At 39.3% G+C, this 14,818-nt stretch overlaps 1 protein-coding gene across 1 annotated transcript in view; it reads left to right on the top strand.

Moving 5' to 3' along the window:
- LOC149256692 (pleckstrin homology (PH) domain-containing protein) overlaps positions 1-14,818 on the top strand; it is a 492,716-nt gene that overhangs the window by 237,133 nt on the left and 240,765 nt on the right. The window contains 1 exon segment of the mRNA XM_089460839.1: positions 6,688-6,850. Within this exon segment, the coding sequence (XP_089316965.1) occupies positions 6,688-6,850 (163 nt within the window).

Here is a 14,818-nt window from a genome sequence, read left to right as displayed (position 1 = left end):
TCACTGGAAAATATCTTTTGCAAGTTTCTATGTTGTGAAAGCGTAGATTGCAATGTCAAAAAATGAGTTGCAAATCTAGTGATGGTAGGCATAATAATATCCCTGCCCCTTGTGTGTTTCCTCATCATTCTCAAAATCCATGAATGGTTGTAGATAAATTTTGTTATGATTTTGGCATGATCTATAGTGTTTTTGACCCAATCTAATTTGCCAAATCCTCAAGCATGAGGTCTATGCAATGTGCAGAACATGGGGTCCAAAAGATGGTTTTGTGTTTTCCTCTAACAGTTTACCAACAAGAAGATGGTTAGAGGCTAAGTCACCAGGTCCGTGTTCGAGTTCAAGTTCGGAGACCATGAAATTCGAATAAAGTTCGACAACTAAAATTTTGTCGATAAAGTTCGACATAAAATTCGAAAAAAAATATATATATATATATATATATATATATATAATCAATTTAAAGTCAAATTCAAATAAATTTTTGGCTTAGCAAGAGAACAGAGACTAGAAAATTTTGTTAAATTTTATAAATTACGTGTGATCAATTTTGGTCATTTTTAAGCCTTTTAATGTTAATCTTCATTGTAATTATCCTCCAAATTATATGCTTCAGAATCTATAGGTGTATTGACAATGCTTTCCAATAATTTCTCATATCTCAAGGCATATCTTGCTAAAAAAAACTATTCCTTACACTCTAGAAATGTATTTATTTATCGTCATTTTTCTAAAAAATAAATTAATGAGTAATTTAAATAAAAATTAATTTAGATAATTTGCTTAGTTACCAGATTTATTATTCAACACTTATTTCTTGTCAACCGGCTGGAAATGTATTTATTTATTGTCACCCTCCTAGAAATAATTGTCACCCTCCTAGAAATAAAAAATTTAATGCAAGAGAAATAATAGCATTCTCTAATTTTCTAATTGAACACAATTCGCATACATTTCATTTAAAAAAAATCATATTATATCAAACTAAACAAGTGAACTATTATGTTGGAAGATTCTTCTGCAATTCTACCTTACATTCACTAATCTATATAAACCGTAAAAGCACAACAGGAAAAAAAAATGACCATTATCAAATTTCGGCTTAGAATAACTAACTCAGAAAAGTTATTTACAGAATACAGATAGATAGGCAGAACAGAGAGCTGGTGGGGTTGATATAATAATAATTAGATGGCACAAGATTTTAAGATTTTTGTCCCTTTTAGGATATGAATAAGGGCAGGTCTTCAACGGGCAAGTACGCGATAACATATATTCAAAGTAGATATAGACTGTTATGTTTGTGTTGGGAGAGGTCTTCAGAATAAAATTCTTGGCTTTTAATGGAAAAAGTAAACTAAAATGTATTCGACATTGTGATCTTCGCAGTATAGATTGTGGCGTGGGTCGTCTCAGAATATTGTGTGAACTTGAGCTTTTGATTCCGTGTCATTTGTCTCCAGATGTTACTGTCAAAAATATCATAAATAAATGATGCAGAAGTTACACGAAGGAAGAAAACATTCATCACAGTAAAATAGATGCGAACATAGTTTTTTATTCATGTTTGTTTGTTATGTCGTGCTGTTTTAAAATTTGGCACGAAGTTTTAATTAACTTTTGTATCGTTTGGGATTGTGATCGATTGGTGGATGTTCGCCCTCATCAGTCCGGATATTCAATTCTTTGAAAATTCTGAAAGTTACATTTGTACAGATTCGATCCAGGCATAAATGAAACAATGGAACTATAGTCTATCGTTTAAGTTTTAACCCGACAAACAATGAAACCCGCGGGCTGCAGGCAATTTGCTAAAACGCACGAAAAAAACAAACTTAAACGAACTTTTTCGAACCCGAAATGAATTTCATCGAACCCTAAACGAATTTGTTCGGCAAAAAATTCGAATTCGTGATGAAATTCGAGTTCGCCATAAAATTCGGCGAACTCAAACGAATAAATTCGTTTTCGATTAAAATTCGCCGAATTTCGAACTTGTTCGTTGAAATTCGCCGAATTTGGTGACTAAGGTTAGAGGCATTATCTGTGGAGATTTGAACAACATTAGCCACCCCCACCTCCTCAACAACCTCATCCAATAACTGAAACAACAATTGTCCATCTTTCACCCTATCAGATGCATCAACTGATTTTAGAAACATGGTTCCTTGTGGCAGAAGATAAGAAAGTTTATGATGGTACAGTTCCTTTGATCAGTCCATCCACCTAACATGATTGTACATCTTGTTTTTGCCCATAAGCTTTTGAAATCTTTCAAATACTCATTAATGGAGGAAATTTCTTTCTGCAAACGATACGCCCTTATCTCATGCATAGTAGGGCCTTTGAAGCCTTTTCCAACAACAAATATGGCATCAAACATAGGCTCATAATATGGTGAACGAGAAGCATTGAAGGGGATATCAGCATCATACCACCATCTACATATGTAATCGCAAGCAGTCTCCCTCAACTCTTTCTTCCAATGGTCATCTAAAGTGGGCTGCAAAGTTCTACTAGCTTCAGGACCATGTGCATCTGATGGAGAGGAGGGTGTGACAATGAAATAACTTTTGATATTCATATCACCCTTCTTTTTCATTTTACTCTTACCCTTTTCTTGAATAGACTCCAAAGAGGGAGGAACATAGCAAAAGGGGTTGGATGCATCAGTACAAGGTATAGAAGAAGAACCCTCAAAATCAAAATGGGGGTTGGTAGCCATCATTTTTTGTATACGCCTCTTCCTCCCAATTTCAACCTCTATTTCTTTTTGCCTACTTTTTCTTCTTGAAACTTCTCAAAGCTATTTAACAACTCCTTCCTAATGTCCACAATTTGTGGTGATTCACATGGAGTAATTTGGCCTCTAATCCCTCCCAAGTGTTGTTTCAACCTATTAATGCCCCCCGGACCATCCTTAACTTTTCTATGGCAAAATTTGCAATGCATTTGACTATCAACCACTTTAGCATATGCCCAATCAACATCTTTCACTCTAGGAGACATTTTTTGACTTGGAAATGAAAGGAAAAATTCTGAAAATGAAAACAAAAAAAATAACATTGCTTCAATGTTCATTTCTTTCACAAAAAAAACTCTTTTCAATTTCCAGATTTACACAAAAAAATAATTAAGCAAAAACTGATTTTTAGAATTATAGTTTTGAGGCTTCTGCTATTAGTGCTTTTTCTATGGCAAAATTTGCAATGCATTTGACTATCAACCATTTCAGCATACGCCCAATCAACATCTTTCACTCTAGGAGCCATTTTTTGACTTGGAAATGAAAGGAAAAATTCTGAAAATCAAAACAAAAAAAATAACATTGCTTCAATGTTCATTTCTTTCACAAAAAAAACTCTTTTCAATTTCCAGATTTACACAAAAAAATAATTAAGCAAAAACAGATTTTTAGAATTATAGTTTTGAGGCTTTTGCGATTAGTGCTTTGTGTGTAGTTTTCTTCCGGAGTTCTCGCAACCATAATTGTTTGAATCGATGTTTCGAGCCATCCACCGTGGCTCATCATCAGGATAGATCAGTAATTGTGTAAGACAGATCTCATTGGAATGTGAGATCTGCCTTGTTCTTAGCTATCATAGATCTTAGATGTTCGAATACCCGAACCTCTTGCAATTTCTCCCTTCTGTATAGGGTTAAAATTATTGTTTTGAGGCTTCTGCGATTAGTGCTTTGTGTGTAGTTTTCTTTCGGAATTCTTACATCCATAATTGTTTGAATTGACGTTTCGAGCCATCCACCGTGGCTCATCATCAGGATAGCTCAATAATTGTGTAAGACAGATCTCATTGGAATGTGAGATCTGCCTTGTTCTTAGCTATCATAGATCTTAGATGTTCGAATACCCGAACATCATTCAATTTCTCCCTTCCGTATAGGGTTAAAATTATTGTTTTGAGGCTTCTGCGATTAGTGCTTGGACTCACAAACATCCCTTCAGATTAGGGGGGGAATGTTGACACCTAATCATAGGGATTGGGTGAACCACTGTAATTAGTGTAAATAAATAATAGAAGAAATGGAGAGTCATCGGAAGATGAACTGAACAGTCACTCCCACTTGTATATAATAATGAACAACCTAAATGAATAACACAATCTCATTTGAGGAGTTACCACATGGTCTGACATAGAGCTCTCCTTTGACTGCGGCCAAATCTCTCCCTTGCCTGCGGCTAAGACTCTCCCTTACCTGCGGCTAAGATAAGGCAAGATCTACCTCCTTTTAGGACTGTGTATAGGGCAGCATTAGCCCTTCCCTGACAACTGACTTGAGCTCCTAGATTTGACTGCGGCTAGGGCATCTCATCTCCATTAAGACAACGTAGAACCCTTCTTGACTGCGTAGAGGTGTCTCCTCCTAGGACTGCATAGAGCCTTCTTTGATTAACTGCATTAGGGCTTCTTCATTAGGGCAGCGTAGAGCCTTGCTCCATTAGGGCAGCGTTATCCCTTAGGATCTCTCCTCCTACTAAAACCCAAAGACAAGTAGAGAGGAAGAGATCACAAGTGAGTGTGTAGAAATGACTTGAAGGCCACCTCTATTTATACTAAAACGTTGAGCACAAGTGGGGTTTATTTGGTCGCTGGCCGACCTTGATGAATTGTCGCATAACGCAAATAAATTCACATTTGTAATGACCATTAACTGAAATACGGTAAGAACTAGAACTGAAATATAGTAAGAACCAAAACTGAAATGCAGCAATCGTAAGGGATTTTGAACACCTACCTGAACCGCTGCCTGCTCTGGTGTTGCTTTGGTGTAGTTGATGGCGTTGTGGTTACCCTGATCCAATTACCGGGAAACCAATTCCACCTAGCCAGACTGAGCAGAGCCTGACTGCTCAATCCAGTAAGCTTCTCGCAGAAGCTCACTGTCCCCCGTGCCCAGAACCTCAGAATTCCTAAAGCTCTTCCCTTGGTCAGTCAATTGTCTTCCTCTGGTTTGCCTTCCCTTCTCTCCTGATTTTCTCCTCCTTCTTTTCTGCGTTCCTTTCCCCCCTTGACCGGCTCAGATCAATGGTTTTATAATTGCAGGCTTGGCGGTGGCCGCCCTCCTGCCTACGGCCACCGCTCTTCCTCCTCCCGACATGCCTTCGCATGCATTTCAAGATCAGTGGTTTTATAATTGCAGGCTTGGCGGTGGCCGCCCTCCTGCCTACGGCCACCGCTCTTCCTTCTCCCGACATGCCTTCGCATGCATTTCACTCTCAGATATTTATCCATCCGATTTATGTACTTTTTTTATATTCTAAGTTTGGTTGATGCGTTACCTTTTACATAAGGTTTTAAATTTTATTTTTTATTATAAACTTTAATTTTATATATTTATAAAGTTTAAATTTATATTTATTATAAAGTTTAATTAATATTTATTTTTAAAGTTTAACTCATATTTATTTTTAAAGTTTAACTCATATTTATTTTAATATGAGTTTATCATATCAGCTTTAATATAAAGTACCGAACTTTATATTAGTTAATTAGTTTAGATGGGTCGTTACAACATTTCCATGAATACTTATCGGAATCGGATAATCTTTAGATCAATCCTACATTTCTCAATGAGAGGGATCCAAGAAAAATATCATCTACCATTAATAAGATGACCCAAATGGAGTTTGGCCCTAGTTGCCAATTTTAACAAGACGGTATATAAAGGGCTTATAATGTGACATGGAAAGTGCTAAGTATGGTGTGAGGGAAAATGAACATGCTATTTCAATCCAGGTTTTCCAAGTAGTGCCCATCCAATGACCCTAAGGCCTCAAGGGGGGTCCCATTAGACTAGTGCTAAAGATTGAGGCGAGAGAACAAATTTACAGTGAAGATAGGTCAATTTTCCAGATCACCCCTTTATCCATACTAAATGTCCAAAACATCAAGTATAAGCACCTGATTGCAAAATGGTCAAAGTACCTGTTGAGTAGCATCCCACTTTCAGTTAAGATGAATGTCAGATGGTGAGAGGTGCATGGCTAATGCAGATGGCAGAAGCATATGGCATATCATCATCAAGAAGTGAATGTCAGGGCCTGCTGGCTGGCTTGCTACCGAATGTAGGAGAAAAGTTTTTGCCTATGGGGTTAACCATTTGGGAGGGTAACAGGTATTTACAGGGTTAAAAGTTTTGAGTAGCATGTTTGAAGTTTCAAGAGGTGATAGTTGAGAACTTCGTTGGTTGTGCTCTTCTTCTGTGATGCCATTCCAACCTTTTCTTATCATGATCCTTTGGGCTTTCTAGTTTTCATATCTGTTTTAGCATTTTCCTTGTATTCTTTTCATTATTTCTCAGTTATCACTGAGATTTCTTAGCACTCAAAATTCACTCATTGGTGTACTTTATGTAGTTGAATTGGCCATTTAAAATAAACTTAATTCAAGATTCAAAGTGTTTATAATTTATTTTTTGGATGTTAGTCTGATAGTTTGATGCTATCACCTATGCTTTCATCCCGTTAAATACTAGATTAGAGGGGTAATATTTTCAAGCCTGGAAACTAGCAGAGTTATTAAATTTTGAGGATGCACTAATCTTTAACTACTGGAGCGAACAGCCCATTAATTTATGCCCACAAACTTTATTTCATGCTTCGTATTTCAAGTTTAAAGAGAGTATTTTAGGATTTATTGGCATTATTGTGTTCTTTTAATTTTTCAGATACCGGTATGATAAGAGTGGTTCTGGTGCACCTTCACAAATACGGATGGCTTCTACTAGGGATCTGAATATGAATTTTTCAGTTTCTAACGTAAATATGCTTCTGGAAGCATTTTCCAGCTGGAATAGACTGAATGAAATGAAAGGATCCTCAAAGATTAAGGTATGTCTGTGGCATTGCACTTATATATGTTTGTCAGTTTTTCATCTTTGTCAAACTACATATCTTCTGTAATTTTTTCTATTGGACATTCATTGATTTATAGTGTCATCCCAAATTAATTTTAATGATATATGCCAAAAACAATTGACTAAATATCATCCAACAGGAGAAATATCGTGCACTCTGGAACTACATCTTTCTTATAAGCAATTTTTGTAATGATTTCACTAATTTTTGGAACATTTTGGTGTCTAGTTTTACATCCAAACATTTAAGTTCTTTCTAATTTTGTGTTGCAGAAAAATAAATAAAGCAAATAGGATGACAAATTAGAATAAACTTGGGTGCAAGCGTATCTTGATTGCAAATGTAGAATAACTAATACAGTTGATAATAGGAAAGATGGTAGATCTTAATACCTTCAACTAGCTCATGTCTGAGGAGTTTTTACGAGTAGCTTTGATTTCAGCAAACCCACTTCAACCAACACTAGGGACTTTGTTACCTCCAAAATTGTTCTTGCTGATAAAATCCCTAATGCACAAGGCACAACCCATGAGATTTTGATTGAATGTGATATTCTTGCAGGAGGTTAAATTGACTGAATTTGAGTGTTAAGAGTTGAATTAGCTATTGTTGGTATGGTCTGTTTTGGGCTTCCAATCATTGTTGGGAATGTTGATTTCCCTATCTTCCTATTTATAGAGCTTTGTGGTGTATGATGGTTTTGATGTCCTGATGAGATTTGTAGCTTTGGAGTTACTCCAAACCCTAGGCTAGTCGGGTTTTGGAGGAATGTGCACACATATATGTTTGTGGGCTTAAAACCCAAGCCTATGGGTTTTGCACCCAAGCATGTGGGTGTGAAACCATGATAAGGATTGATGGTTTGACAGATGGAAATGACAGAGGACCTCTAGAGCAACCTAGGGCAACGAAAATCATCGAAATCAGAGGTCTAGAATTTGAAATATGAAATTTTGAAGTTATGTGTGGACTAATTTGTCAAGGAGAGCAGGTTGGCTAGGGTTAGTTTAGCCCTCTTGACACTTTTTTGAAGCCACATGAAGAGTGTATAGATAAAGGAGAGTTTGGAGGTCATTTACATACATCTTTGCTTTGATTCACATTAACGCATTGAGGTTATTAACGCATTAGGTTCACACCATAACATCATAACTTTATTAAGATTTACATCATTATTCATCATCATATGCAACTATATAGAAAGAAAAATACCATCTTATTTATGGCAACTAGGGAGTGTTAAAATTGGCAACTAGGGCCAAACTCCAAGTGGGTCATTTTATTTATGGCAGCTGATATTTTTCTTGGATCCCTCTCAGCGAGAGGTGTAGGATTGATCTAAAGATCATCCGATTCCAATAAGTATTTATGAAGATATGAATTTATTTTAATTATGGACAAATTGTCAAGTCGGCCAGCAACTTATGTAGGCTTAGAAGCCCAACAGTCATGTCTATTCAACCTCTACGTTTTAGTATAAGTACAAGAGGACTTGAAGTCATTTGACACTCACACACTCACTCTTGTGATCTCACTTCATCCTGTTTTGGGTTTGATGAATATGAGAGCTAGAGCGAGTGCCCTAGGGTATATGCTGCTCTAGATAACATGCCCTAGATCTAAATGCAGTCATGGGAGAATAAGCTCTACGTTGCTCAAAAAGCCGGAACTGTCGGAAAAGCCGGAACTGTCGGAAAAGCCGGAACTGTCGGGAAGCCGGAACTGCCGGGAAAGCCGAAACTGCTGGAAAAGCCGGAAATGCTGGAAATGCCAGAAAAGTCGGAACTACTGGAAAGCCGGAAAAGCCAGAACTGCCGAAAAAGCCGGAATTGTCGGAAAAGCCAGAACTGTCGAGACTATCAGAACTGTCGGGAACAACCGGAACTGCGGGGAATAGCCAGAATTGCTAGAATTGCAGGGAACTGCGGAAACAGTCGGAGCGTCTGTCTCTGAAGGAGAGCAACATGCAAGGGACGACTAACTAACATTGGGATAGTTGTATGGTACTTAGCAGCAAATACACCAAGCATGCGATGTTACAGCTAGCATGCGAGGGACAACTAGCATGCAACAAGAAGCATGCTAGGGACAACAAGCAAGCAAGGGACAACAAGCAAGCAAGGTGCAGCCAACACATAGGTCAGGATGGCAACATGGTGCAGAAATTGCACATAATGCAGTACAATGATGGGTACAGTCATGATTAATGAAGCGTGATGAGATGCAACATAGTGATGATGGGTGTAGCATGGTGCAGCGCGGTGGTGCAGCATGATGACGAAATGCAGCACAACGATAGGTGAAGGAGTCACCTTGGAGAATTAGTTGAAGCAGCATGTATTCAACTGATCTCATGTATCATCTTGTTAGAAATGATCTATGCTCTTATCTAGATAAGCCAAAGTGTTGACTTCTACTGTAAACGTACTATTTCTCTCTCTCTTTGTGCTGAACTGTTGAAGTACATATAAGAAGAATTGATCAAGGGTTTCCCCACATTGGGGTTTGTCCCTAGCTAGCGCCACATCTTGTGTCTTCTTGTCTTGGCTTGTCTTCTGCGATATATATTTATGTTCTATCTGCAATTTACTTTAATGCGGATGTGATTGCTAATCTGGAAAAGATATTGAGCTAATTGTGAAAATTGAAATAAATTGCTCTAGCATAGACCATACCTAAAATTAACATGGTATCAGAGCTGAGGTGAAGACAATGCCCAAGCAAGAGTGAAAGAGCAATCACTGAAGACATTTGGGAAAGGATAAAAGGATCAGTAGATTCCTCATCCCTCTTCAAATTCACCAAGGGTTAAGTCGAAGCAGAGAATATTATCAGAATGGCGTAACGGAATATGGCCTACCTAAAGATCACTTCATTGGAAGACCGGATCTCAGGGTGGAAGGAAAGGCAGATAACTAGTTCGGCCATTATGCGAAGGAGTGTCTGAATGGCAGGGACACATCACTACTTGATGATAACAATCATTCCAGGGACATCTTCAATGATCAAAGGAATGTCAGGTAATGCAAGTCATCAATGAAATGGTTGACTCTTCATAGAAAGCAAGGAACCCCAGTTATGAAGAATCAAATGTTGTTACCTGTTTTTGATAAGATAAAGAAGTGTTATCTTGTATTGGCCCTCTGCTTCAGATTCTTTGGGAATCTGGCTTATTGATTGTAGTGCTTCAAGGCACTTCATCGGATAGATGGGTGCACTCCCTAATTTGGTAGAGATGGAAACAATCGTGGGATTATACTTGGAGCCGATGCCACTTATCCCGGAAGGGGTGTAGGGAGTTATCCCTCAATTGAGTGAGGGTAACTCAATTCATTTACAGAATCTCTTTTATGTACCTGATCGCAAGAAGAACCTGGTGTCCATTTCAACAATGGAAGTCAAAGGTTTCAAGGTGGCACCCATCGATGGAAAGGTACATGTTTGAAAATAGAATTTTCAAAGATGCTTTAACTTTAGGGTTGTATCAAGTTGCAGGAAGTCCACTGGGGACCATGTCCATTGACACATAGCACCGAAGGTCTGTGAGTCAGATGGTGACAGTGATGCCTGAATTCAAAAAAAGAGCATGAAAGTACATGTCTGAAATGTGCCAAAGGAAAATATTACAAGGGGACCATTCCCCTCATGTAGCAGGTCCACAGGTTTGGAACAACCCGAGGAGTTTGAGATTCATGATTGGGAATCTCATGTAAACAGGTGGAAGAAAGCCCTCTATGGCTTGAAACAAAAATCCCCGGGCATAGTATGAGAGGATTGATAGCTGTCAAATGAAGCTGAGATTCAATAGGAGTGAAAGCGATCCAAACCATTACTCGAAAGTTGTGGATGATAGACCTTTCATACCGGCACCTTATGAGGATGACCTATTTCTGACAGGTGCAGACCCTTTCATTTGCAGAAGTAAGAGGGAGTTGGATTCCGAATGTGGAATGATAAACTGCAAGCTTGTAACTACCTCGAGGATATTAACTTTCAGAAGTTATATGGTAGTGATGTCGGACTAGATTTGGGAAATGCCTCTGAGTTTCATAAACTCATTCGCGTTGATGTTTTTGGTGAACTTCCGTTCGGACATATGTTTTGTAGTTAGCATGGTGAGCTCATATTTGGTTGAGCCTCACTGGATTTGTGCCAAGAATCTTTTGAGATATATTCGGGGCACAATCTCTCATTGATTGAGATACACTGCCGAAAATATGAAATTGCATGATTATTCGAATGCTGAGTGGGCAGGTAGTGTGGAGGATCACTAGAGCACTTCTCAGTGCTGGTTCTCTTTGGATTTTGCTTCGATATCATGGATGAGCAAGAAGCAGAAATCAGCTGCTATAAGCATCACCGAGACTGAATACACAGCGACGAGTATGATCTCTTGTGAAGCTGCATGGTTGCAGAGGCTCTTAAGTGAGCTGTTTGTACACATGATGAGTACCACTATGATTCTCTGTGACAACTAAAGGTGGGATTCGATTATTGAGGAATCCAGTATTCGATGATTGCTCCAGCAGATAGACATCAGATACTGCCTTCTGGGATATGGTAAGTCGATGAGCGAGGAGACTCCATCACATTGAGACTGATGTACAAGTTGCAGACATTTTTTGTCAAAGCCTCGGGGAAAGCTCAAATTTGTAACTTTCCTCAACGACTTGGAGTCATTGAGAGACCTTCTTATAAGGTTCCTGCATGTTGCATGCATTGAGCTCTGGGAGCTCTTGGGGGCTTGGGGTACTTACTAGAGCAACATATGACCACAGGGCGATTCACCCTCCCCTGGTGGTGCGCTATGGAATAGGGTGATTCGTTCTCCTGTGGGACAGGATGATTCATTCTCCATGGCAACTGTGGAACAGGATGATTCGTTCTCCTGTGGGCTAGGATGATTCGTTCTCCGTGGCGACTGTGGAAAAGGATGATTCTTTCTCCTGTGGGCCAAGATGATTCGTTCTCCGTGGCGATTGTGGAACAGGATGATTCGTTCTCCGTGGCGACTGTGGGCCAGGATGATTTGTTCTCCTGTGGATAGGATGATTTTGACAGGATGATTCGTTCTCCTGTGGATAGGATGATTCGTTCTCCTGTCGAGGCATCCTACCCATGTAGTGTGGGACTCATGGGGAGTACCTCTCATTTGATCAATGAGCAGGGAAATGAGGATAGGGACCATAGTAGTTTTATCGATGGACGCATCGTTGTATCTACCGTACTCCCTATGCTAGGATGACCTCCATTGATCTTGGATCAGTATGAGTGGTTTGAGACACTCTCTTGTGATATTGATCTGGGATCAATAAAACTGACTTCGGGTCAGTAAGAGTGATGTGACACACTCTCTTCAAATGAAACTGACTTCAGGTCAGTAGAGAGTGGTATGAGACATTCTTAATCAATTCTTTTTCTTCATGGTTTAGTAGAGTAGAGCAGAGCAAAGCTGAGCAGAGCAGAGTAGAGCAAAGTGGAGCTCAGCAGATCAGAGCAGAGCAGAGCAGTGCAGGGCATTGATGGTAGAGATAGTACAGTCGGACATATGGATCAGCAGATGGAGTTCTCCCTAGTTGTTAGGGAGTGTTAAAATTGGAAACTAGGGCCAAACTCCTTGTGGGTCATCTTATTTATAGCAGTTGATATTTTTCGTAGATCCCTCTCATCGAGAGGTGTAGGATTGATCTTAATATCATCCGATTCCGATAAGTATTTATGAAGATATGAATTTATTTTGATTATGGACAAATTGTCAAGTCGGCTAGCAACTTATGTAGGCTCAGAAGCCCAACAGTCATGTCTATTCAACCTCTACGTTTTACACACTTACTCTTGTGATCTCACTTCATCTTGTTTTGGTTTTGATGAAGATGAGAGCTAGAGGGAGTGCCCTAGGGTATACAATGCCCTAGATAACATGCCCTAGATCTAAATGTAGTCATGGGAGAATAAGCTCTACGTTGCTCAAAACGCCGGAAAAGCCAGAACTGTCGAAAAAGCCGGAACTGTCGAAAAAGCCGGAACTGTTAGAAAAGCTGGAAAAGCCGGAACTGCTGGAAAAGTTGGAATTGCTGGAAAAGCTGGAATTGCCAGAACTGTCGGAACTGCCGGAAAAGCCGGAAAAGCTGAAACTGCTAGAAATGCCAGAAAAGTTGGAAATGCCGGAACTGTCGAAAAAGACGGAAAAGCCAGAACTGTCGGAAAAGTCGGAAATGTCGGAAAAGTCGGAACTGCTAGAAAAGCCGGAAAAGCTAGAACTGCCGGAACTATCGGAAAAGCCGAGACTGCCGGGATTGCCAAAACTGCCGGGAACAACAGGAACTACCAGAACTGCCGGGAATAGCCGGAACTACTAGAACCGCGGGGAACTGCCGCAACAGTTGGAGCATCTGTCTTCGAAGGAGAGCAACATGCAAGGGACAACTAACTAACATTGGGATAGTTGTATGGTACTTAGCAGCAAATACACCAAACATGCAATGTTACAACTAGCATGCAAGGGACAACTAGCATGCAACAACAAGCATGCTAAGGACAACAAGCATGCTAGGGACAACAAGCAAGCAAGGGACAACAAGCAAGCAAGGTGCAACCAACACATAGGTCAGGATGGCAACATGGTGCAGAAATTGCACATAACGCAGTACAGTGATGGGTACAGTCATGATTAATGAAGCGTGATGAGATGCAACATAGTGATGATGGGTGCAGCATGGTGCAGCGTGGTGAGGTGCAACATGATGACGAAATGCAGCACAATGATAGGGGAAGGAGTCACCTTGGAGAATTAGTTGAAGCAGCATGTCTTCAACTGATCTCATGTATCATCTTCTTAGAAATGATCTATGCTCTTATCTAGATAAGTCAAAGTGTTGACTTCTATTGTAAATGTACTATCTCTCTCTCTCTGCTGAACTATTGAAGAACATATAAGAAGAATTGATCAAGGGTTTTCCCACATTGGGGTTTGTCCCTGGCTAGCGCCACATCTTTTGTCCTCTTGTCTTGGCTTGTCTTCTGCGATTTATATTTATGTTCTATCTGCAGTTTACTTTAATGCTGATGTGATTGCTAATCTGGAAAAGATATTGAGCTAACTTTGAAAATTGAAATAAATTGTTCTAGCATAGAACATACCTAAAATTAACACAGGGCTTTCTCATCATCATATTGTCATCAGATCAATGTTAGTTTGTACTAGTGTAGTCTCAGTGTAGCATTCATTAGGAGAGCTCATCAAGTATGTTTCATCAATGACAATTATTGGCCAACTCATCAATTATATTTCATGAATGACAATTATTGGCCAACAGTCTCCCCCTTTGTCATTGATGGAAATATTTATCCATTCTCTCCTCCTTTGACATCAATGGCAAATGGGGTGCCCAAGTACTCCCCCTATCAAACTGTTTCCTTTGTCATGCCGCTCTGCTTGACATGCCGCTACTACTCTTGTGATGATGATTATTTAATGTGATGCAAGAGTAATAACCCCCATCTTTTGGTGAAGGTGTTCAAATGCTTCTCATGGAAGAGGTTTTGTAAAGATATCTGCAATTTTCTCTTTTGTATTGATGTATTCCAACTTGATGTTTTGTTCAGCAACTTGTTCATGGAGGAAGTGATATTTGATTGGAATATGTTTGGTCTTTGAGTGAATTACTGGATTCTTTGAGAGACTGATGGCACAAGTGTTGTCGCAATAGATGGTGATTCATTGTTTAGTTTCTATGTTGACATCCTTCAAAGCTTCATTCATCCATCGTATTTGTGTACAACAATCTGCAACAACTATATATTTGGCTTCATCCATGGAAAGAGATATAGATCATTGCTTTTTGTTGAATCAAGATGCTAGACAATCTCCCATGAAGAATGCATTTCCGCTGGTACTTTTTCGATCGTCCACGCTTCCAGCCCAATCAACATCGGTGTAAG

This window comes from Pinus tabuliformis, chromosome 7 (assembly GCF_031772625.1).
Source record: "Pinus tabuliformis cultivar Carrire ecotype Pingquan chromosome 7, CPIR1, whole genome shotgun sequence".
NCBI classification, from domain to species: domain Eukaryota; kingdom Viridiplantae; phylum Streptophyta; class Pinopsida; order Pinales; family Pinaceae; genus Pinus; species Pinus tabuliformis.
This window is presented reverse-complemented; position numbering and strand designations above follow the sequence as displayed.